This window comes from Lynx rufus, unplaced genomic scaffold (assembly GCF_022079265.1).
Source record: "Lynx rufus isolate CCGP_SWC_20201006 ecotype Redwood Valley unplaced genomic scaffold, mLynRuf1.p SCAF_5, whole genome shotgun sequence".
Taxonomy (NCBI): Eukaryota; Metazoa; Chordata; class Mammalia; order Carnivora; family Felidae; genus Lynx; species Lynx rufus.
The window spans coordinates 72,505,241-72,530,690 of NW_025814867.1; the positions used below are offsets into that span (position 1 = coordinate 72,505,241).

Consider the following 25,450-nt stretch of genomic DNA (forward strand, 5'->3'; position numbering starts at 1 on the left):
AGATCAACATTAAACCATCTTGCATACCTACAAAACTTATTTGAGGATTAACAAAACAATATGCAAAACTTGAACCACAGAACTTGACAGGTATGTTACACGGAGAGCTGAACTTGGGGAAAAAGAAGCCGTGGAGGGCAGGGAGCTGTTTTTGCTTGTGGAAAGAAGACAGAAATAGGGGGAGAGTATGGTATATGATAATACTATTTATGTTTTTTTTATTTTTTTAAAATTATCCTCAATGGGAGAAATTGCTGGTGGGGTTGTGGGAGGGGGTATGAGATAAATGAGGAAGGGGAATTAAGGAATCTACTCCTGAAATCATTGTTGCACGATATGCTATCTACCTTGGATGTATATTAAATAATTAATTAATTTTCTAAAAAAGAGAGGAAAAAGCATAGATTTATGACTAAAATATGCCCTATATATTAAAAGCCTTTTCAAACAAGGAGAAGATAAACATCCAGTCAGTTCTTCTAACATCAGCCATACATTTTCAAAAACTTTTAGCAGTATTTTAAAACTAGAATTATTACCTTATGTTTTGCCGTTCTTGATCAACATATCTTATTTGTGATGCAAGCATTGTTTTATGAACCTTAATTTCTTCAATTCTTTCTTCCATAGCTCTGTGTAATTGTTGTTTTCTTTTTTCCAGAGAAAGTACTTCTTCTGCCTTATTGTGAAGCATTTCTCGAGTACGCTTAACTTCAAGTTTTAAAAGGTTGTCTTCTATCATCAAATCCTATCAACAACAAAATTGTCAGATATTGAAATAATTAATGTTATACCCAAACCAAAATTTTTTTGTTATTGCCACAAAAGTCAAACTTGAAAATACAACATTTTCTAATTTGACCACTGACCAAGATAAGTAGGATTAAATTTAGATTGCTCTGAGTGATGGTTTTTCTTCGTTTTTTATTTTAAGAAAGGGGTTATAGTTATTTCAAGTCTTTAATTATATTTCAATTTGAAATTTAAATTTTACTAAAAGAAAAAAGAAAGAAGTCACTCCTAAAAATGAAATTTACAATCTAGGAAATATGTAAAGCCCTATGGATAAGCACATTTATATTCTAAATTAAATCTCACAAAACAATGTGTAAAAAATTTTTATTCTAAACAATTCAGTCATGGATAGGGGATTGATACAAGAATACACAAATAGATCAATTTTCAGAATAGAAACAAACCCTCCTGAATGTAAGACTTTATTATTTCAAAACATAGCTTTTCAGTTGGAGAAAAGATTAGATCCATACATCTCAAATGTACCAAAAATAAATTCCAGAAGCATGAAAAACTTAATTTAAGAGATGAAACCAATGCAATTACTGGAATAGTAAACATTTGTTTCATTTTTAGTATGATAAAGAAGTTCCTAAGCATAAAAATTATGCAGGGAAAAACACTTAAATATTTGATGTCAAGAAAAGTTTTTAAGGGGGTGCCTGGGTGGCTCAGTTGGTTAAGTGTCCAATTTCAGCTCAGGTCATGATCTGGTGGTTTGTGAGTTCAAGCCCCATGTCAGGTTCTGTGTTGACAGCTCAGAGCCTGGAGTCTACTTCAGACCTGTGTCTCCCTCTCTCTCTGCTCCTCCTCTGCTCATGCCCTGTCTCTGCCTCTCTCAAAAATAAATTAAAAAAAAATTTTTTTTAAGATTTTAATGTCAAAAACCTAAATAAAAATTTAAACATAAATGGAAAAAATATTGACAATATTTATGACAGAGTTAATATTTTTACGTATGAAGGTCTTTTGCAAAGCTACTTAAAAACATAAACCTCCTGGGACACCTGGGTGGCTCAGTTGGTTGAGTGTCTGACTTAGGTTCAGGTCATGATATTGTAGTTCACGAGTTCAAGCCCCACATTGAGCTCTGTGCTGACAGCTCAGAGCCTGGAGCCTGCTTTGGATTCTTGCCTCCCTCTCTCTCTGCCCCTCCCCCACTCATGCTGTCTCTCTCTTTCTCTATTTCTCTCTCTCAAAATAAACATTAAAAAAAGTGTGTGTGTGTGTGTGTGTGTGTGTGTGTGTGTGTGTGTGTATGTATATATCTCCTAATGGTAATATGGGCCAAGATAATAAACTAGAGATCCAAAAAAGAAAGATTGTGGAATATATCATAATAGAAAAAATGTTTTAAATATTTTTATTTAAACATAAATATTTTAAATTTTATGTTTAATCATGAAATGTTTTCACGTGTCACCAATTTAAAAAATTTACACTGGGGCGCCTGGGTGGCGCAGTCGGTTAAGCGTCCGACTTCAGCCAGGTCACGATCTCGCGGTCCGTGAGTTCGAGCCCCGCGTCGGGCTCTGGGCTGATGGCTCAGAGCCTGGAGCCTGTTTCCGATTCTGTGTCTCCCTCTCTCTCTGCCCCTCCCCCGTTCATGCTCTGTCTCTCTCTGTCCCAAAAATAAATAAATGTTGAAAAAAAAATTTACACTAAAACAATGAGATACCATATCTGCCCATCAAATTGGCAACAGTTTTATAAATTATAATATCCAGGCTTACTGGTGGTGAATGCAACAGAATGCTTACACCCTGTTGGTGGGAGTATTAACTGAATCCTCTCGAAAACAATTAGGCTTGAAAATAGTTTCAAGACACTGAAAATATTCATTCTTTTTGGACCATAATTATACACTTAGAAATTTTCCCTAAGGAACTCATTGAACAATTACACAATGATACATGTCCATGGTATATGATAATACTATTTATGTTTTTTTTATTTTTTTTAAAATTTTTAAGTAGGCTCCATACCTAATGTAGGACTCAAACTCATGACCCTGAGATCAAGAGTCACATGCTCCAACTGAGCCAGCCAGGCACCCCTGAGATTACTATAACAGAATAACCAAACATTGGAAATAAACACGTATCCAAAAAACAGGAGACAGTTAACTAAATTATGGTAACTTCAGCAATAACCTGTAGAAAGCCCTTAAAAATAATTTTTAAAGAATACTTAATGTTTAATATTTAATGTTTGGAGACATACATGGAAAGAGATCATATATTTTCCATTTTTCTATAATATATATAAAGCCAATTTTCTTCAAAAAACTGAAAGGAAATAATATAACTTTAACACTTTAGTATACAGCTACTATAGTGACTTATTTAGTTTACTTCCTTATAATTTGATATATTTTAAATTTTTTCTATAATTAGTATTAAAACATGTGGTTTTTAATATATGCATATATGATTTTACTGCACCTGTTTCAAAGCTTTGGCTTTATTAAATTCTTTCTCTGATCTGTCATTGAAAAGGTTTAGTTCATTTATTTTGGTCATGAGGGACTGTTTTTCACCACAATTTTTACTATGTGACTTCTTGATAAAATAAAGATCGTTCTGTAAAAAGGGGGAAAAGGTACATAAATACATATTTTAAATAGCATTAAGCACATACTATTAAACATATCTTACATTAAATTATATGCTCCATTGAATATTTATGATAATTGGGTTTTTAAATCTCACTCTTCACATTCTAATGTTTCCAATATAATATACATGGATATATTCATATAGAAACATTTTCATTTTATCACCTATTGATTTTATTGATTTGGCTTAGGTTCTAATTCTGGGAAATAGTATGTATGGTTCAACCTGAATTACTGAATGATTGCCATTTATGGGTAGAAATATGAGGAGGAAGTTCATTATTTGATTCAACCCAAGTCACAGAAGGTATAAACCTTAACAGTCTAAAAACCATAGGGTCTTGTTAACAGCACAAGCTCTAGAATCAGATGGCCTCAATTACACATTAGTCATCTGACCCTGGTGGGTAATCTCTTCCTCAGTTTCCTCATCTCTAAAATAGAGATGGTAACAACACCTACTTCCCTAGGCTACTGTGAAGATTAAAGACGTTACTGTCGATGGGTATATACAACAGTGTTTGACACAAAGAAATGTCATGTATTATTACTATTATTTAATTACATGTATAATCACATCTTGCTAGAGAGAAAAATGCTAGAAAAGATCTAATTCCAGTAGATGCTTAACTGTGTCACACATTCCCAGATACCAGCTTACTGTTTTTATAACAGTTTGCATCTCTCCACTCACCCAGAGCTCAGAACAAGGTTAGTGCTCTCAGTCCTGTCTGGGCATCTAAAGCAAAAACATTCTAGTTTCAAGATGTAGTTCTATTTCTCTCTCCCTCTGTCTTTTTCTTTCTCTTCCTCTCTCCCTCCTTCCTATGCCTTTCTCATTACCTATATTTCTCTGAGAAATCAAAACCCAAGATCGTAGGGGTATCTGGGTGGCTCAGTCAGTTAAGCTTCTGACTTTGGCTCAGGTCAAGATCTCATAGCTTGTGAGTTTGTGCCCCATGTTGGGCTCTGTGCTGACAGCTCAGAGCCTGGAGCCAGCTTCAGATTCTGTGTCTCCCTCTCTCTCTGCCCCTCCCCCACTCACATTCTGTCTCACTCTCAAAAATTTTTTTTTTAAATGCCTAAGATTGTAGTAAAACAGTAAGAATTTTTTTTATAAACATGTCATTTCATAAAATTAACTTTTAGAATGAAAAACTTTTAACTGAAGGTGATTTTCAACCAGAAGGACTTTGTTTCTATTATGCAAAAGAGTAGATGGAGTGGGATGGGAGAAGTAATGCAGAATGACTTCACAATGTCATGCTACTATTTAGAAGAGCAAACCTTCATTAGAAGGCTAACTAGCTTTAATATCTTTAAAAATTCATTTCCACTATCAACAATAGCCAAATTAGGGAAAGAGCCCATATGTCCATCAACTGATGAATGTATAAAGAAGATGTGGTAGATATAGACAATGCAATATTACTCAGTGATCAAAAAGAATGAAATCTTGCCATTTGCAACAATACGGATGGAAGTGGAATGTATTATGCTAAGTGAAATGAGTCAATCAGAGAAGGACAAATAACATGATTTCACTAATATGTGGAATTTAAGAAACACAACAGATGAGCACAATAGAGGAAGGGACGGAAAAATAAGATAAAAACAGAGAGGGAGGCAAACCATAAGACTCTTAAATACAGAGAAACAAACTGAGGGTTGCTGGAGGGGTGTTGGGTGGGGGGGATGAGCTAAGTGGGTAATGGGCATTAACGAGGACACTTGTTGGGATGAGCACTGGGTGTTATACGTAAGTGATGAATCACTGGGTTCTACTCCTAAAATCATTACTATACTATATATTAACTAAAAAATATATTAAAATAAATATTTATTTGTTTGTTTGTTTTACAAAATAAGAGCTCACTTTCACCTTGGTAGCCCTAAAGGAATTCAGAGCAATTCTTTTTATAACCACTAGAGGACACTCAACACAAGCATTTCAAATTGTAAATGACAAATTCTTTGGGGTTCTCATCCCATTCAGATCCATGATCTCACTCCTTCACTCTTACTTTCCAGTTAAATTTTAACATAGGTTTTACATTACATAGGTTTCCTTAATACAGGTTTTATATGACCATAAACATTAAAATACTGAAAGGTGAAGAACATTTTTACCTTATTAACAAATAGTCATTCAAAATATTGTTACCAAGTAAATATATGAATAACAACAACAGATGACCCATAAAGGGTCATTTCAGTGATAAAGGGCAATCAAGTTATCTAGAAAAAACAAAATCAAAAATGTAATTTATCAATGTTTTAAATCATGGTACTATTTAAGAGTATTTTGATGGACCAGGGATCACATCCTACCTCTCCACATACTAGTTGTGTAACCATGGACAATTTACTTAATCTGTCACACAAATAATAATATGTCCCTCACAAGACACTGATAAAGATTAAATGAAATGCTAAAGACATATAATATACTTGGAATATATTAAATGCATAATCAATGGTAATGTTATATTCTCTCTCATAGTCAGTATAGAAACATGAACATTAGTTCATACGTTTGTTATATATGCAGGTAACTTGGCAATCATCCTATCCAAAGTAAAGTCTTAGGAACATGTTGACTTAAAACAGAGTAACTAATGACTAGGATATTTAAAGCATCAAAAGTACTTTGACTAAGTTACATGAAGCTTCTTGATCTGTGTTTCCAAAAGGCCAAATGTAGATTTTTTCTCTTCCAATGTCTTTTTAAGTTCAACAATTTTTGCTTCAAGAGCTTGTTTTTCTTCAGAATTAATTTCTCCTTTTAATCGTGACATTCGGCGTTCCACTTGTTGAATGTAAAAATCCTATTACGTATTTTAAAAAAAGATAGCAAAGACAAACAAAGTTAAAACCATTTCTACAAATGTAAAAACACAATAAACACTTTCTTATAAGTTTAGTCTTAGGTGTCATCATTTACTAAAGTCACTTTAATCCTTCAATAATTTATAATATGAAATCCTTCTTAACTCTAAGCGGAGAAATAGCAAACTATTCTTCAATAACCAAGATACATAATAGTGACATAGAAGTAAGTAATCTTCTGAAAATATAAGAAGTCAGCTAGGAAGGTATTTCCCCTACTAATAGGATGGAACTGAAGTAAATCCAATGGATTTACAAGGACATGGATTTTCGAGGGTACATTTTCTAAGGGATACACAAAAGGAGTCACAAATTGTTAGCCACAAATGTGGCTCAACGAACTTCCAATGAATTATTTTCTTAAATAATACTTTAGCATCTTTAATTTTGAGAAACTAAGAATACATTAGACAGGGAAATTAAGATGTAGAGAGGGGTCATATTAAGGCTTCATGAGACAGAATCTATGAATAGAACAAATAAGAAAAACTTTTAAAATACTTTTAAACTATCAGTCTAGAGGTCGGGGTGGGATGTCTATGTTTGCACAGCTAAGACTTTAATTTTTCCAGGTCTCATATATCTCACTCCTTGTTTTATTTCAGTCCAGGCCTGGTTGCCCTATGTTCCTTTAAAGCATGGCTGTCCCTCACTAGAGTTGTCTATCCTCTTACCAGTTTATTTCAAATCAAGAAAAAAAATAGTTTTTAAGGCTCCCTTACCCTACTACTGACCAAACATGAAACCCCATCTTCAGCATCCATCTATCCCTCCAAGAGTGCTTTCAAAATCTTTGTTTTTTGAAAATCAAAGCAAAGCAAAAATAAAGCACAAAAATCAAAACAAAAAAAAAATCTTTGTTTTTTTCAGGACATTGCAGTATCCTGACCACCACAACTATAACAAATCAATATGGAAGATATTAATAAGAGTATCATCTACCTGACTGTACATAATCTCTTGCTGCTTCAAGGTTTCAAAATCCAGTTTATGTAACTGATGGTTGAGGTGCTTTAGAGAGGAACGAGTTCCTTCAATTTCTGATAAGACAGCTTTTTCTTTCATTGTCTCAGTCTGTAATTCCTGAACTTTCTTAAATAGCACATCTTTCATTATGTTCAATTGAACTTGCACTTCCTGATGATAAGAATAATAGTGATCAATGAAATTATAATACTTTGAAAGGTTTTATTATATGAACATTATAATTTTGGGGGTCACAAGTTAACCCCCCAACATTTAGCCCTTCAGAATATAAAAATGCCCTTCCCACAATTTCAGTACATCTCCAACATTTCTTGTAGTCTACTCTATTCTAGTAGATAGAATAGCAGTTTTGTATCCCCACATCATTCACTTTGATCTATCATCTTTAATTCTACCCCATGTCACTCTGACCTTGGAACTTGGCTATTTCACTGGTTTCCTTAGAAAATAAAACAGGGGTGCCTGGGTGGCTCAGTCAGTTAAGCATCCAACTCTTGATTTCAGCTCAGGTCATGATTCCATGGTTTGTAGGATCAAGCTCCAGGTTGGGCTCTGTGGTGACAGCATGGAACCTGCTTGTGATTCTCTCTGTGCCTCACTCTCTGCCCCTCCCCCACTCACACTCTCTCAAAATAAATGAACATTAAAAAAAGAAAGAAAGGAAAGAAAATATACTGCTGAAACACAGCCTGTAAGTTCACAAAAGTTGTTCAAGTCTTGAGAGTGTTACAGGGAAGAAATCACATCACTCAATCTCCCACCTTCTTCTGGACACTATCCAGTGGTGAGCAGGTAAATATTTAACCACCACCACCAGCTTTCCAGCAGATGGGAGATTAGGGGGAAGAAGCTGATTTTCACTGTATAAATATTCCCAATCTGGCCAATTTCAAGCTACTGACACGATTCTACTAAATGCAGAGTTGGGATGTGATATGCAGTAGCAGATTATTATGTAGCATTTCTACTGTACAGAGGTTACACCATACACTGTAAATGGAAGTAACCTGAAACTTAAGAGTATAAACCGATAATAGTAAAATGTAGTAAAATAATTTGGAAGTGATGAGTACTGATTACTCAGTACTGACTACTTTGTTTTTAATATTATGTATTTAATTATAAGTCTATATAATTTAATTTTTAATAATAGCTATGTTTAGCAGCTGACTTGCAAAATTCCAGAAAATATAATTATCAACTCTTGTGAGCTGGTAAGAGCTGGCCCAACACACTACTGGCACTACCCCTTACTCACACCTTGCCTCCAGTTGGCCTCCCCACAAGTGCAGCCTTCTAGGAAACAGAAACCAGTCCCTGATTCCCACTGCTCATTTCTCAAGAGGCAGATTTGTCTTGACCTCAAGGCTTCATGACCATGTGTTCAAGGCTTCAAATAGATCTCCCATGCCAACATCTGTTGAAAGTTATCATTTTATTTTTTTAAGATTTTATTTTTAAGTAACCTCTACACCCAACATGGGGTGTTACAACCCTGAGATCAAGAGTGCATGCTCTACTGACTGGGCCAGCCAGGTGCCCTGAAAGTTATCGTTTTAAAATGTTGAAATAATTTCCCTCTGTGCTCTTACAGCCAGATAAGCATATTTCCCTTTGGCAACAAATGAACTTCAATATGAAGAAAAAAAAGAAAAATCTGTGATTGGCACATTAAATTTTCACAAAGTAAGAAATATAATCTAATATAATCTTATAAAATTCATTTTTATATAATAGACAATTTTTATTAGTTTTAACTCCTTCCCAAAGATTGCCTGGCATTTTAAAGTCAGTGCTTGGTGGTTAATAACATAGTACATCTCCAAAACATAGGGTTAGGATTTTTCCAAACAAAGAACTACAAAACTCAAGACCGTGAATATAACTCTGCTACAGCACAAGCAGCACATATACACTGCCAACCCTATGTTTTTTTCTAATTTAGCTAATTTCAACGATGTCACTCGTTTAAATTTTTTTTAACTTTTATTCAGTTTTGTGAGACAGAGACAGAGCGTGAATGGGGGAGGGGCAGAGAGAAAGGGAGACACAGAATCTGAAGCAGGCTCCAGGCTCCGAGCTGTCAGCTGAGAGCCCGACGTGGGGCTCGAACCCACGAATGGTGAGATCATGACCTGAGCCCAAGTCGGACGTTCAACTGACTGACCCACCCAGGTGCCCCTACAATGTCATTCCTTTTTAATGTCATCATCAAAAGTCCTATTTCATATGAATTTCAGTCTTTACAGATTTCTAGTAAGTTCTAATATAGTCCCATCTCATGGACAACTGAAAATCATTCTCTTAGGAGAAAAAAAAAAACCACATACACACAAAAAACATAACTTTTTAAAAATAATGTTGTGTGATTTGGACTCAAATACTGCTCAAGTCCATATTGATGCATGACTTCGTTATTCAGGAATTTAAATATACAACAGCATACTGAAGAAGCTGGATTGTATCTAAATATAAGTGAAACCATACTGGATATGTAGCAAATGGGGGATTTTCGCCATGATCTTCAGCTGCCCCTCAAAGAAAGCAAAAAAGCAAGAAGTGGTGCAAATTGTGTCAGGTTACAGAAGTCACTTTGAAGTTTTCAAAGAGGAAATGGTGAACCAGCCTTTTCCAGTTCCTCAAAATTGGCCTAAATGCTACCAAGATGTCAAAGAGATTCCAATAGAGTTAGTAAAGTAATGCACTTAAGAGCCCATTTACTAATAAATGGTGCCAGACTGTCAGAGACATTAAATGATAAAGAAATACAGGCAATAAACATAGACCACTGGGGGGGGGGGGTGTGGGGGGGAATATGATCACAAACAAACAAAACAAAAAAATGACAGCCTACTGTAAAGATGGAAATCAACTGTAAAACAGGCATTTTTCCAGGTATGTTTACAATATAAGAACATACATATGAATGACAAGCAGACACGTGGACACACTAGGCATTGGGAAGGGATGAGATCCAAGGTAGAGGGGCTACCTGTAACCTTCAAAAGAAGACATCAATATTACATGCTTAACGTGAAGCTAAAGGAGAATTAGAAGCTTTAAGAGAAGGTCAGAAACCTCTTTAGAAAGCCACACATAAAAAGAGGTCTAACAACTCAAAATTCTGATTACAAATTACAAATGGGATCACAACAGAAAGCAGAGCCTCTTAAAAGACCTCCTATCCCATAATCGCAAGAGTCTCATTCACTATTGCTAAATGTATTGTGACTCTTTAAAAACTGAAAGTAAACCTTACCTTTATACTTTTTTCCTCCTCCCTTAGCATATCTTCCAAATTGGTAGCTTTCTCTTCTACAGACATAGTTTTCTCAGTTATCTGCTTTAATTTTTTCTTTACAATCTGATTATGATTTTTAATTTTGTGTAACCTGGAGAGAGTTTATGAAGAAAAAATAGAAAACATGGTCTAAAAATTAATACAAACAAACAAGGAATAGTTTATCTTCATATAACTTGAAGGTTTCTTTTGCCATAAACCTTTTTATTACCTTTATGTAAACCCTATATATTTATTAAATACATATTTAATAAGCCACAAAAATATTATTCCTAAGCCTTTATGATGAAAAACCCAGGAAAATTTATTTTCACGTTTAATAATTTAGTAGCTATAATTTTTCAGTTATTTAACAAAAACTTAAATATTTACTAATTTTTCTAGAAGTAGTCAAAAACTATAAACATATTTAAATATCTTTTTTCTTACCTTGCTGTTTCTTCATGAATGTCCTTCTTTACTTTGGAAATATTTTTCCGCAGAGCTTCTAAATCACTAGAACTTCTATTCACAGTGGCTTTTAAAGAATCCAGCTATTTATTAGTTAACAGACAGAAATTATATATATTTATTTTACATCTTATAAGGTAATTTCTTTTTTGAGAAGTTCTGTTCTGAACATATTAATTTTTAACCTACATCATACCCATAAACACAATAACGATGTTTCTGTAATACATATTAACAGTTTTTCTTTTTGATCTGATATTACGTTTTCAATGACTTATTGTATGATACTGGCAAATTACAGAGTCCCACATAGATGTGTGACAGGTACAAAGAGCAAAAGCTTCACAGTATTGGATTTGGCAATGATTAATTGTATATGACAGGCAACAAAAGATAGACAAATTGGATTTCATCAAAATTAAAAGCTTCTGTGCATCAAAAGACAATATCAACAGAGTTAAAATGCAGTCCACAGAGTGGAGAAAATACTTGCAAAATCATATACCTGCTAAGGGATTAATATCTAGAATATACAGAAAATTTCTAAAACTCATCAACAACAACAAATATAAACTGATTCAAAAATGAGCAAAGGATTTTAATAGACATTTCTCCAAAAAAGATATACTAATGGCCAATAAGCTCATGAAAAGATGTTCAACATCATCTATCACTAAGGAAATGCACGTCAAATACAGTGAAATCCCACCTCACACTCTTCCATGAGGATGACTGTCTCCAAAAAAAAGAAAATAGCAAGTGGTGGTGAGAATATGGAGAAATTAGAACCTTCGTGCACTGTTAGTGGGAATGTAAAATGGTACAGCCACTATGGAAAACACTATGGTGGTCCCTTAAAAAATCAGAAACATAATTACCATAATTGCCATCCAGAAATTCTGAGATAATTGTACACCCATGTTCATAGCCGCATTATCCATAATAGCTAAAACATGGCAGCAACCCAAGTGTCCACTGACAGATAAACGGGTAAGCCAAATGTGGTCCACACATACAAAGGAATAGGAGTCAGCCTTAAAAAGTAAGAAAACCTTGACATATGCTACAATATAGATGAACCTTGAGGACACCATGCTAAGTAAAATAAATGAAATAAGCCATCACAAAAAGATAAATACTGTCTGATTCATGTGAAGTTAACTTAGAGTAGTCTCCTAGCGACAGAAAGCAAAATGGTAGTTGCTAGGAGCTGGGAAGAGGGGGGAATGGGGAGTTACTGTTTAATAAGTACAGGGTTTCAGTTTTACAAGAAGAAAAGAATTATGGAGATGGATGATGGTGATGGTTGGATAACATTAGGAATGTATTTAACACCACTGAACTGCATGCTGGGAAATGATTAAGATGGTAAACTGTAGGGGCGCCAGGGTGGCTCAGTCAGTTAAGCACCTGACTTCGGCTCAGGTCATGATCTCACAGCTTGTACTGACAGCTCAGAGCCTGGAGACTGCTTTGGATTCTGTGTCTCCCACCCCCCCCCAAATAAATATTTTTTAAAAAGATGGTAAACTGTATGTTATATGTACTTTAACAAAATTTTAAAACTTGGAGAGAAAAAAATGAATGAAGTACTAATGCATGCTATATAACATGGATGAACCTTGAAAACATTATTTCAGTAAAAGAGTCCAGACATAAAGTGCTCTGTATGATATGGTTTCATTTATATGAAATGTCCAAAATAGGCAAATCCATGGAGACAGAAAGATTAGTAGTTGCCAGGGCTGGGTAGGTGGAGGGAAGCAGAGTGATTGCTAGTGGGCAAAAGGTTTCTTTTTGAAAGAAAAAGACAGTCTAAAATTAGATAGTGGTAATGGTTGCACATCCTATGAAATATTAAAAACCACTAAATTACATACTTCAAAAGGGTAAGTTATTATATATGAATTGCATCTCAATAAACAAATTATGAACAAATGAATGAATGAATCCCTGCATTCTTTTCTGCAATTTAAAAATTTTTAAGAATGAACTATTAGCAATGACATTTAATTTAGGCAAGAAATTTGCTTATTTTACTATTTTAGGATCTTAAGTAATTATTCTTTTTTTGGACAATAAAACATCTTTCCTTCTTTATCAGAAATAAAAAGTATAACAACTTATAGAATGAAATGCTCTACAATATTCCAGTTTCCTGACTAAACAGCAGTAACTTCAGCTAATGTGACTTCAAGACACAAATTTCATAAAAATTCCTTTGTGGCTAACACTCCCTATGGAACAATCTAGTTGGGCATGTGTGCCTGCGAAAGAAGAAATGAACAAAGCAGGAAAAGTTTTGTTCTCTGTTCAAGGTATTTTACCCCTACACTGTCTCACTACCAGACTGAAATATTATCCCTTCTCAAGGTGAGAAACTGAACTTAAGCAAATAGCTCCACCTACTCTGAGTTAAAACCACCATATATATGTAGCACTGGACATGTTATATGTCCACTTCAGGTCATCACTACAACATTCACCTTCACATCTGCCCCTTTGGAAGTTATAATTATGGTTTCCAGTCTAGACCCCTCAGGAGCATTTTGCCTCAAGTCACCTACAAAACACCACATGTGACAAGCAAGGTGTGTGCTATACAACTCCAGGGGGACCCCTTCATACCACATGTGATATGACTGGCACTCCTGTTGCCTTCACCAAACAGGGCACCATTGGAATACCCAAAAAGTTCCACAATGTGAAGGGACATAAGACAAAGAACTAGAAGGCAGTTCCTTAATCGAAGGAGAGCCTTTATGCTTATTTTTATAGTAATTTGTCATAAACACACAAACCAGTCTTAGTTAACATACCTCATCCTTCAGCTGATTTCTATTAGTTTCATGACGCTGATACTCCATTCTACATTTTAAAACTTTCCGATCAGCAACAGAAATTCTTTTCTCGTACTCTGTGTTATTTCCAATCTCACTTTCCAAAAACTTGATCTTTTCTTTAACCAAATTTTCTTTTTCTCTTATTTCCTGCTTTATCCTTGCTAATGCCTAAGATTAAAAATATGTTAAATATATGTTTAATATAATGAACAAAACAAACAAAATGGAAATTAGTTATTATTTTTCTATTAAACCAAATTCAGTATTTGATCAAAAATTCTTAGGACAATATTTTCTTTAAAGAGTCTATTTTTAGAGGCCCTGGGGTGGCTCAGCTGGTTAAGCATCTGACTTCACCTCAGGTCATGGTCTCCCAGTTCATGGGTCTGGGCCCCACATTAGTCTCTGTGCTGACAGCTCAGAGCCTGGAGCCCACTTCAGATGCTATGTCTCCCTCTCTCTCTGCCCCCCTCCCGCCCCCCCCCGCCTGCCACTTGCACTCTCTCTCTCAAAAATAAATAAAACATTTAAAAATGTATAAAAAAAGGTCTATTTTTATGTGAATAAAAACAAAATATTAATAGGCTATACATCAGTATCTATAAGCTCATATTTTTAAGGATTTCTTTCTCTTTAATCTGGTACTTGGCTAAAGAGATGAGAAAAATATCAATCTTTTATCAACAAAAGGTGACATCTAAAAAAACATAACACTGTTGAATATTTCTACATAGAAAGTTGGATTCCAATGGTTTTTCCAAATATTTCACAGGACTAGTTTTTTTTTTTTTTCATCTTTTGAGAATAAAATTTTAGTTATTGGTTTCAATAAGAATACCTTCACTCAAGACCTTTGGTCTTGGGAATACAAAATAAACAGAACATACAAAGTAGTAACTGAGATGTGAACAAAGCACCATGGGAACAAAGAGATGATGAAGTCTACCTGAGAAGAATTATCAAAAGGCATTACCTAAGAGGCTTCTTTTAAGTCAGACCTAAAAAAATAAATGGATATGCATAAATGCTCTAATGTGGTTAAGGTGTAGGGTAGGAAAGCAGGCATAGAATGGGCATATATTAAGAAGGGGCAGGTACAGATGAAAGGAATGAGGCTGGAAAGGTAGAGGTTAGGACCCAACTGTGAATAAATTCAATTTTCCAATTGCCATGTTAAAAAGCTTCAATTTTTAAAAAAAAATTTGTGTTTTTTTGAGAGAGAGAGAGCCCAAGTGGGGGAGGAGTCAGGGGCGGTGGTGGAGAGAGAGAGAGAGAGAGAGAGAGAGAGAGAGAGAGAGAGAGAGAGAGACAGTGTCTTAAGCAGGCTCCTTGCTCACCACGGAGCCTAATGCAGGGCTCAATCCCACAACCCTGGGATCATGACCTGAGATGAAGTCAAGAATTGGATGCTGGACCAACTGAGCCACCCAGGCATCCCCCAAGAGGTTCAATTTTTAAGCAATGTGAAGCAAAGAAGATTTTAGAGCTGAGGAATAAAAAGGCCATCTATGGTTTTTACAAGTGATGTTGACAGCAATATATTGAATGAATTGGAGGGAGAAGGAAAATTTACTCTAAAATGTATTTCTTTCAAGTTTTCCCAAATGGGGTCTCACGAAACAACTAATCACAGAAAATCAGGTTGGGGGAGGGTATGTGAAATCATATAATTTCAGAGGGTATCTGAAATCAATAAATTTTAGAAATGCAGCAGGTAATATTGTACATATTAGCATATTAAGTGGATATATATCTGAAATGTACATTTTTAAAAAATCTTTAATTTATTCAGTCTAGTATTCCTATATGTTTTCTATAACAATTAACATTATATAATGTAGCGTTCTATAGATCTGCTGTGTTTATTCAACCAAAGACAGGTCAAAACTTCCTAAGTTCATATATGTCAAATGACCATTCTAGAATTTTCTGCCTTATATTGATTTTTCTACCATTTAATCAGATACTCTAACACCTACTTCAACATTCACATTTTTTAACAGTGTTATCTACTCACAGTTAAGTTTATGTAGTTGATGCTGATATGTTTATGTAGTTGAACTCATCCAACTCTTCATTTCATCTCAGGTAGTGATCTCATGGTTCATGAGATGGAGTCCCATGTCAACCTCCACACTGACAGCCCAGAGCCTGCTTAGGATTCTCTCTCTCCCTCACTCTCTGCCCCTCCCCTACTCTCAAGCACGCTTTCTCCCTCCCTTTCTCTCTCAAAATAAATAACTTAAAAAAAAAAAAAGCCAATTTCAGGTTCATAGGTTCATATACTCAGACTCCTGCCAAGAAGACACTAAGAAGGCAGGAACTGTTTTGGAGGAAGAGGAACAAGAGATTAAATCCTCTAGCGGTATGAACTGGCTTGCACTGGCTCACCAGAACTGACTGACACATCTCTTTTCAACTCTGTTGAGCAGAGTCATGTTGGTATGGAAGTAGTTTCACCACAGAAATCAGAAATGCTACAAATGGGGAGCCAGTTGTTAAACACTCAGAAGCAAACCCCTACCTATGGAGCCACTTCTTAGCATCCTCCCTATTCTCTTACAATACAGACAACCAGGAGATGTCAATAAGGAACCAATATGAATATGACCAGAGACCAGCTGTATATTTTGCCAAATCAGCAGGCTGAGTCAATTTAGCTGTGGGGTTGTAAGAGAATGCAGTTCTATTGCACATAGATCTGCAGTCTTGGATCTATCACATTTGATTTACAAAGAAGAAGCAGTCAGGACTCGATGTTTAAAACCAAGATCAGCATTAAGAATTAAGTCGAACTCATAGTCAAAACTGGTTCTCCCTTGTCCCTCCAAAGAAGGCATAGGCCACTTTGTTGATAAAATGTTGGTCACTTACAGACATTTAAAATAAAATATTTACATTTAAGTCACATATAACAAGTAAACCTCATACAGATATGAGAATTCCAAACTTCCAGTGACCTGAGCCGCTTGCCAAATGCCTTTCCATGTAGTAGATTTAGAATGGAAGTTAAAACATCTTCTCATCTGCTTTCTTTCCTCCTCAATTCCTTCTCCTTCCCAACTTTCCCTAATCTTCCCATTTTTACTCACCCCTATTTTGTTCCTTAATGATTTTCAAAAAAACTTCTAAATTAACCTCTGAAAACAGCAAAAGATAACACTAGGTCTATGTTTAATCAGTGTGGTATTCCTTCCCTTCCATGCTTCTAACCTATTATGGGTGCCCCAGTTTCAAAAGTGAAAGCTTTATCACAGTTTAGGTTTCTTTCCTGACTCTCCCTTTTTGTTTCTTGACTATCCATGAAGCTCATTTCCCTACACCAGTAATTACTACCAAATAGCACATACGTTAAATTCAAAACACTGTGGATAACCATGTGTAAGTCAGAGCATTGGCTTTACTGCACCAACATTATCTATTGACTTTCTCTTGTTCCACATTTCAGAGATGGCAGGATCCAGTCTTCAGCATCATTATACCATAAGTAAATAATCTTCATAAAATCACATATCTAAATGGAAAGAGTTAAGCTTGGAAAACATTTACCAAAACTATTAAACCCTGCTACAAAAGTGACTTTCAAATAGCAATGTGAGTTACATTTGAAATGAATGGGTTAAATACAAAAGAGAATAATACAGTTGAACATTGCAAGGACCAAACAACTACTTTACCAAGGCACAGTTATCAATGTCTCGATCTCTCTTCTGCATCTGTTCTATTGTGTTCTCCCACTGTTTAATGAGTTCTTGTCTTTCATTATGAATTTTACGAAAATCTTGTGCTGCTTTATCCAATTCTAACTGTCAAATACAGAGCAAATAACATTTTTGTGAATTTAAGTGCTTTTGCATACATCCCTTTGACAATTAAGAAATAAAAATACTCACTAAACTAACCTGTGCACTTAGAGTCTCTGTAAGTTCGTTGTCAAGTACCTTTCTTTTCCGATGACATTCCAAAGTCAGTCTTTCTAATTGCAACGTCAGTGCCTGTGATGTAGTTACATGTAAAAATATTCATAATTATTGTTTTATTCACTTAAAAGCTATTAGCATGTCTTACGTTAAGTATTATTATATTATAGATACACATTTATTTGCCATCTAAAACAACTACGAAATAATTCATACATTTCCTTTTAATTCCAAAGGGTTGCAATGAAAACTAAACTGTTTCTAAAAAGACTTTTAATACTTTTTAGTTAGAAAAAACATTAACAATTTGTCATTTAAAATAATGCATTTTGTATCATATCTATTAGAAAATAGCATGTTTCATAATACAAAAGTATTAACAGATTTAATTACAAGTAGATTTTAAGTAATCATTATAATAATATATTAAGTAATCAATAGCACTATAGTCTCAAATCAGCAAACACTATGTTAAATTCAAACCGTTATTTAGATAAAAGTAGTTAAAATATTTATACAACATTTTAGTAAAAAACTTTCTTCTCTGAAATACTTTTGAGAATTCTTCTCAATCAGAATTGAGTCTGTGGATTCCTAAATGGTCAGAGGGTTTCAGAGGATCTATAAAACTCTCAGTAAAATTTTGTAACTATTTGAGTACAGTCATTTTTCTAAAGAGAGGATCCTTGGCTTATTAGATTGTCAAAGGAGTCTCTGACTCAAAAAAGTTTAAGAACTACTGCTTTAAAATTATACATCTAATTTCGGTAAAAAGGATCACATACTACAGATTCAGAGAAAACCTAACATTACAATTTATAATTTCTCACCCTAATTTTATTATCATCTTGTTGTGCGTACTTCTGAAGAATGAGGGCATCACTATCTTTATGAGCTGATTCTTCTAACCAGGCTTCCAAGGCTTGCTGGTCCCAGTTCATCTGACATTTCAAACTATCCAATTTTTGAGTAGTTTTAAATATGTTAGTCTAATTTCCAAAGAAAAGGGTTAGGGGGAGATTACAAAATATTATTTACTATACAAACTAAAATAAAACATTAAATACTATAGAACATATTAAAAAGGAAAGAAGAAATCCTGTTCTTACCACCACATATATGTGTGTGTGTGTGTGTGTGTGTGTGTGTGTGTAACATACCATATTTAATCATGTAACCACCACATTTATATTTAATTCTTTAGTTATAAAATAGAAGGGAGAAGATTATAAAAGATGAGAATCATAATTGAGCCATAGGTTGTTTAAAAAGGCTTTAGGGAAACTCCCCCAGAGCAATCTCTAATATTAGTCACTCCACCAAATCTGAATAAAAATAATGTACTTGATATGCTAACTCAAGCCTGAGACAAGTCCCCTACAGCTCCAATCAGATTGCTGACACTAAGAGGTCGTATGGAAATTTTAGAAGTACTTCTAATTGAAATAAATATAGTTGTTAAGGAGATAAAAATGTTTCTGTAAATGTATTCATTTAACAAATCTAGATCCACAAAAGAAAACAAGTCAATATGCAAACAAGTACAAATTAATATATTAAAATATGTATGCATACATATACATATATATGTATGTTTATATATATATATATATATATATATATATATATATGCATATGTAAAGAGAAGAATCAAATTTGGAAAGAACGTCCAAATCAGGTAACTAAAAATGAAGGAAAAGAGAAAAAGAGTTTATAGTAGCTTAATATTAGAGTCATAGGCTGATAAATTGATATGAAAGGTAAAAATTTTGAATTAAAAATGAAAATATTAAAAGTAATTTTTAATGTGGCCCTTAAAAATATATGAATAAATTATGCCTAGTATCATATGATACTTATGAATAAATGATGCTTAGTATTGCATAGTAGATAGCCAGTATGGTACTCTGCACGTGGTATAGCTCAATGACTATTTGGCAAATGAATAGTAGGAAAATAAGTGCAACATTCTATCATTGTTTCATTCAAATGACAACTCCGCAAGCCTTTCATTGTCCAAAAAACAATGTTTTTTGTAAATGTCAGGAAACCAATGAATGCCCTTCCCATACAGAAAAGAAAGAAGAGAAAAGAAGAGAAAAGAAGAGAAAAGAAGAGAAAAGAAAAGAAGAGAAAAGAAGAGAAAAGAAAAGAAAAGAAGAGAAAAGAAAAGAAAAGAAAAGAAAAGAAAAGAAAAGAAAAGAAAAGAAAATCAATGTTTGTTGGTGAGGGAAAAAAGAACTAATAGCACAAAATTTTAAGTAACATTTCAACACATACTTCCTTATCACTTTTCTTTTCCTGTATTGAAGCCATTTCATTTTGTAGTCGTTGGATTTCATCCTTCACTCGTCCCAGTTCTCTCTCAGCAATGATCTTAAAATGCTCTTCACTTTCAATCTCATGCTCTCTTGCTTTACAAAGAGACTACAGAATAATTTACAAGATAGAAAGACTTTTTAATTTTTAACATTATACAATATTTATAATAACCCATTAGCCCAAAAAAAGTTCCCACAAAATACTTAGATTAAGTACTAGTAATTCCACTTCTCTGAAACCTAAACCATGTTAGACTTTACAATTCAGTGTAGTTGGTGTTGCTTACTAGTTGTAAGAAAGTCAGTTCATGGAATGACCTAGAAGAAAATACTGTTGTCAGCCATTTTTAGATTTTATGTTGGTCTAGAAAAACTGCAGAAAATCAAAGTTTATATGGTAAGAGTTAAAAAGATATAACTCATGACTTACCTAAAAAATAAATAAAATTTATTTAAAAATACTTTAGGAAATGGGTTGTTTCTATAAACTGACTACATAAGCTGATTGCAGAGATAATTTATAAGTGACTATGTAAACACCGATGGTTATAAATATTTCATAGAATATATTAGTAAACAACCATGCCTTTGTGTTAAGCTTTACTCAATAAAATTGTATTTATTGACTACTGAGTTTGTAGTGCTTCTAAGTTATTACCATCAGTATTATTTTTACATTATTAGAGCTGTTAATGCTATAGGAAGTTTATTGTCTTCTATAACTATTATCCGATTTAACTGAGGTTTGACTATAATGAAATATACACCCACAGAGAATTTGACTTTCTTTTTTTTTTTAATTTTTAAACATTTATTTATTTTTGAGAGACAGAGAGAAACAGAGTGTGAGCAGGGGAGGAGCAGAGAGAGAGGGAGACACAGAGTCTGAAGCAGGCTCCAGGCTCTGAGCTGACAGGCTGACAGCAGCAAGCCTGGTGTGGGGCTTGAACCCATGAACCACAAAATCATAACCTGAGCCAAAGTCAGACCCTTAACTGACTGAGCCACCCAGGCACCCCTAGAATCTCTGACTTTCAAATCCCCAACTCAGTGGTTTAATAACTTAAAGAATGATGTTGTCCAGTTTATTAATTAATCATATCAGGATTCAAAACTCTCAAGTATTACTTCTAAAAGTTCATCAATTTGCTGCTTCCTAATAAAATCTGTAAACCACAAAATGGTCACTTATCAATATTAATTATAAATTGGTATTAAAAACATGCTTTGTTCACTATTAAGAATTACATACCTTTCAAAGAACGGTAGATGCATTTTTAAAAAAATAGTTTGATATGGAAGTTAGTAAACTCTCCAATGCTGATTTGCTGAGCTATTTGCTGGGCATCATCAGGGAATGATGTTCTACACATGAATAGATTGTCCATAAAACAAATATACTTATCACTCTAAGTTTTAACTTTTATTATTTGTAGTAATATTTCTAAAATGCATTATACTTTCCCCAGTTATCTTAACTAGTGTCTTAGATATAATTTAACTTTCCTACTATCTCAGGATCCTAAAATAATGTGGTGTCCTAAGGGCTACTGAAATGTGTGAACTATTTGTTCCCACTCAAAAGGCCCCAGTGGGTCGTGGTGTAAAAGTGAAAATGAGGTGGAAATTCTGTCACATGTTATATTAGGTCTATTTTGGCTTAGAATTTTTCTCATTGCCGTCACTGTACCCTTCTCATATAATCTGCTGCCTAATATTACGTTACACTGTATGAATGATTTCTTCTTTCAAATGAGTTAATTATTCCTTGAACTTGGTGACGGTAGCAAATTCCTCAAAAGCCTTTTTTTCCTACTTACTTTCAGGTTCAAGGTTACATTCACAATAGGTTAGCTATGCTAAAGTTTCGTGTATGTCTAAAATAAAATCACAGATGTATATGCAATGTGAAATGTTCATGACTACACATGACCTAATCAACATGAATGTCAACATTACTATACCTGCGTAAACGAAAACTCTTGCTTAACATTTTTGAAGTGAGAAGTCATAGCATTAATTCGATCTTCATAGTCACGTAGCTGATCTTGCAAGCTTGACTTTTCCTCCTGCAGCTTTGACAACTGTAAATAATACATGTGATAATTTAGACATTGCTGTGGGAAAATTAGCACTATATTAAAATAGAATAGAAATCTCTAAGATTTCTCAGAAATCTTTCAGGAACCACCGCTAAAATGCAATTTTCATACAGCAGTACTTAAAGGGAAAAAAAGAGATCCTATTACATAATTAAACCACAACATCTCTAGAGCAAACAAGAGCATAATAACAGATGTAACAAAAACACAGAACACAAACCATAAATTTTAAAAGCAGCGGACATCAGGTATAACAAGCTCCTCCCTGAGCTATTCAAAATAAACAGATTTTGGACAGAGCTTAACAGAACAGAACAAACTTCCATGTGCTTAAGACCTCTTTCTTAATGTATGTTGTGTGTCATTGAATTAAAACCCTGAGTAGAAACAAAACAATGTAAATGCATAGCAAACACACAAACAAAAAAACTTTAGGAAATTACAAGATAGATTCCCAGGACAATTAGAATACATCACCCCTCAAAACAATATAAAAACTCAACATAACAAAAATATCCTTCCTTATAGTCTTGATCTGTGGTTCCCAAATTTGGGGCTACAACCCAGGAGGAGCACAACAAATCCACTAAGTGCAAAAGACGCTGTTTAAATGTTTTAAATAAGGAAGTAATAAAATACTAATGTACTATATGTTATCTCCTATATTTCATTAAACATAGTAAATCATACTAAATATGTATTTTTGTTTTTATTTCATTAATTTCAGTTTTTCTTCTAATTCCCTCTTTGGTTCACTTTGTTATTCTTTTTTAAAAATTTATTAAGAACAGGTTTTAATTATTTTACTTTTTTGTCACATTGATGCTATAGACTAAATGTCTGTGTCACCCTCAAATTCATATGCTGAGGCCTTTACCCACAATGTGATGGTATCTGGAGGTGGGCCTTTGGGAAGTGAGTAGGTTTAAATTAGGACATGCAGGTAGGACCCTCATTGTAAAATTAGTGTCTTTGTCAGAAGAAGAGAGACCAGAGCTTGTTTTCTCTTTGCCATGTGAGAACACAGTGAGAAGGCAGCCATCGGCAAGCCAAGAGGAGGGCTCTCACCAGAACCCAACCACCCTGCCACCCTGATCTCCACTTATAGCCTTCAGAACCGTGAGAAATAAATGTCTTTTTAATAAATCATGTCTTTTTACTCACTCACTCTATGGTATTTTGTTATAGCAACCCAAGCTAACTAAAGCATGGATTTAAAAATGAAGGCATTTAAGGCATTTAAGCCTGTAACATTTCTCTAAGTAAGATTTTTCCTATTCCCAGCGGATACAGGTATGAAGCAGTCTCTTTTTATTGTTTTCTAAAAACTAACTTTTCCCTTTCAATTTCTCCATGATAGAAGTGTTATCTAGGTTTCTGAGAAATTGGCCTAAGTATTTAAGATGGATGTGTTAGTCAGCTCAGGCCGCCATAACAAAATATCATAGACTGAGTGGCTTAAAGAATAGAAATTTATTTCTCCGAGTTCTGGGGGCCAGGAAGCCCAGGATTGAGGTACTAGAAAATTTGGTTCTGGTGAAATCTCTCTTCCTGACTTGCAGACAGTGCCTTCTAGCTGCATCTTTAAATGGTGGAGAGAGAGAGCGCTGGTCTCTCTTCCACTTCGCATAAAGATATAATACCATCATGGGAGCCACATTCTCATGACCTCATCTAAGCCTAATTACCTTCAAAAGGCCCCACCACCAAATACCAACACACTGGAGATTAGGGCTTCAACATTTGAATGGGAGGGGCAGGCAAACAGTCCATAAAATGGAGAATAATTTTTTAAATCATTTACTATAAATCCTATTGGCTTATGATCAGAAAAATATGGCCTATAAAATTCCCACCACTCATTTCTCTAATTTTGGTAAAATGTACATAAACATACATTTTATCATTTTAACCATTTTTCAGTGTACATTAAGAGTGTCATTCATCTGGTTGTCTAGGTAGCTCAGCCCATTAAGCATCCAAATCTTGATCTCAGCTCAGGTCATGATCTCACTCGAGCCCCACGTTAGGGTCTGCACTGGCAGCATGGAGCCTGCTTAGGATTTTCTCTCTCTCTCTCTCTCTCTCCCTCCCTCCCTCCCTCCCTCTCTGCCCCTCCCTTGCTTGTGTGCTTTCTCAAAATAAATAAACTTAAAAAAAAGAAGAAGAATGGCATTAAGTACATTTATGTGTTGTGCAACAATTGCCACCATCCACCTAAAAATTTTCATCTTCCCAAACTGAAACTCTGTGCCCATTAAACCCTAACTCCCCATTCCTCTTCTCCCCCCACCCAGCCTCTGGAAATCACCGTTCTACTTGTGTCTCTATGAACTTGACTACTCTAGGTATGTCATATAAGTGAAACCATACAGGATTTGTCCTTTTGTGTCCATCTTATTTCACTTTGTATAAGGTCCTTAAGGTTTATCATTCACTTTTTATTTTTTAAAATTTACATCCAAATTAGTTAGCATATAGTGCGACGACGATTTCAGGAGTAGATTCCTTAGTGCCCCTTACCCATTTAGCTTATCCCTCCTCCCACAACCCCTCCAGTAACCCTCTGTTTGTTCTCCATATTTATGAGTCTCTTCTGTTTTGTCCCCTTCCCTGTTTTTAGATCATTTTTATTTCCCTTCCCTTATGTTCATCTGTTTTGTCTCTTAAAGTCCTCATATGAGTGAAGTCATATGATTTTTGTCTTTCTCTGACTAATTTCACTTAGCATAATACCCTCCAGTTCCATCCATGTAGTTGCAAATGGCAAGATTTCATTCTTTTTGATTGCTGAGTAATACTCCATTGTATATATATACCACATCTTCTTTATCCATTCATCCTTCAATGGACATTTGGGCTCCTTCCATACTTCGGCTATTGTTGATAGTGCTGCTATAAACATGGGGGTGCATGTGTCCCTTTGAAACAGCACACCTGTATCCCTTGGATAAATGCCTAGTAGTGCAATTGCTGGGTCGTAGGGTAGTAGTTCTATTTTTAGTTTTTTGAGGAACCTCCATACTGTTTTCCAGAGTAGCTGCACCAGCTTGCATTCCCATATCATTCAGTTTTAATGCATTAAGGTTTTCATCCTGGTATAGTAAATGATCCACCTTTGTTAAATGGTTTACAGACATATTTTTTAAACTGTTTATTTAAGGGATATATGCTCTGTTTTTACTTTTACTGCATTATTCATACCTTTATATTCTTATTTTTGTC

The 25,450-nt window shown here is 34.5% G+C and overlaps 1 protein-coding gene across 1 annotated transcript in view; it reads right to left on the reverse strand.

Moving 5' to 3' along the window:
* CCDC39 (coiled-coil domain containing 39) overlaps positions 1 to 25,450 on the reverse strand; it is a 99,120-nt gene that overhangs the window by 15,655 nt on the left and 58,015 nt on the right. The window contains exons 4-15 of the mRNA XM_047100421.1: positions 22,088 to 22,207; positions 20,083 to 20,229; positions 18,633 to 18,791; positions 17,785 to 17,877; positions 17,560 to 17,688; positions 13,859 to 14,050; positions 11,019 to 11,122; positions 10,548 to 10,680; positions 7,244 to 7,438; positions 6,076 to 6,240; positions 3,240 to 3,377; positions 540 to 748 (exon numbers count right to left, since the gene is read on the reverse strand). Coding sequence (XP_046956377.1) covers positions 540 to 748; positions 3,240 to 3,377; positions 6,076 to 6,240; positions 7,244 to 7,438; positions 10,548 to 10,680; positions 11,019 to 11,122; positions 13,859 to 14,050; positions 17,560 to 17,688; positions 17,785 to 17,877; positions 18,633 to 18,791; positions 20,083 to 20,229; positions 22,088 to 22,207 — 1,784 coding nt within the window. The remainder of the gene's footprint in view (positions 1 to 539; positions 749 to 3,239; positions 3,378 to 6,075; positions 6,241 to 7,243; positions 7,439 to 10,547; positions 10,681 to 11,018; positions 11,123 to 13,858; positions 14,051 to 17,559; positions 17,689 to 17,784; positions 17,878 to 18,632; positions 18,792 to 20,082; positions 20,230 to 22,087; positions 22,208 to 25,450) is intronic.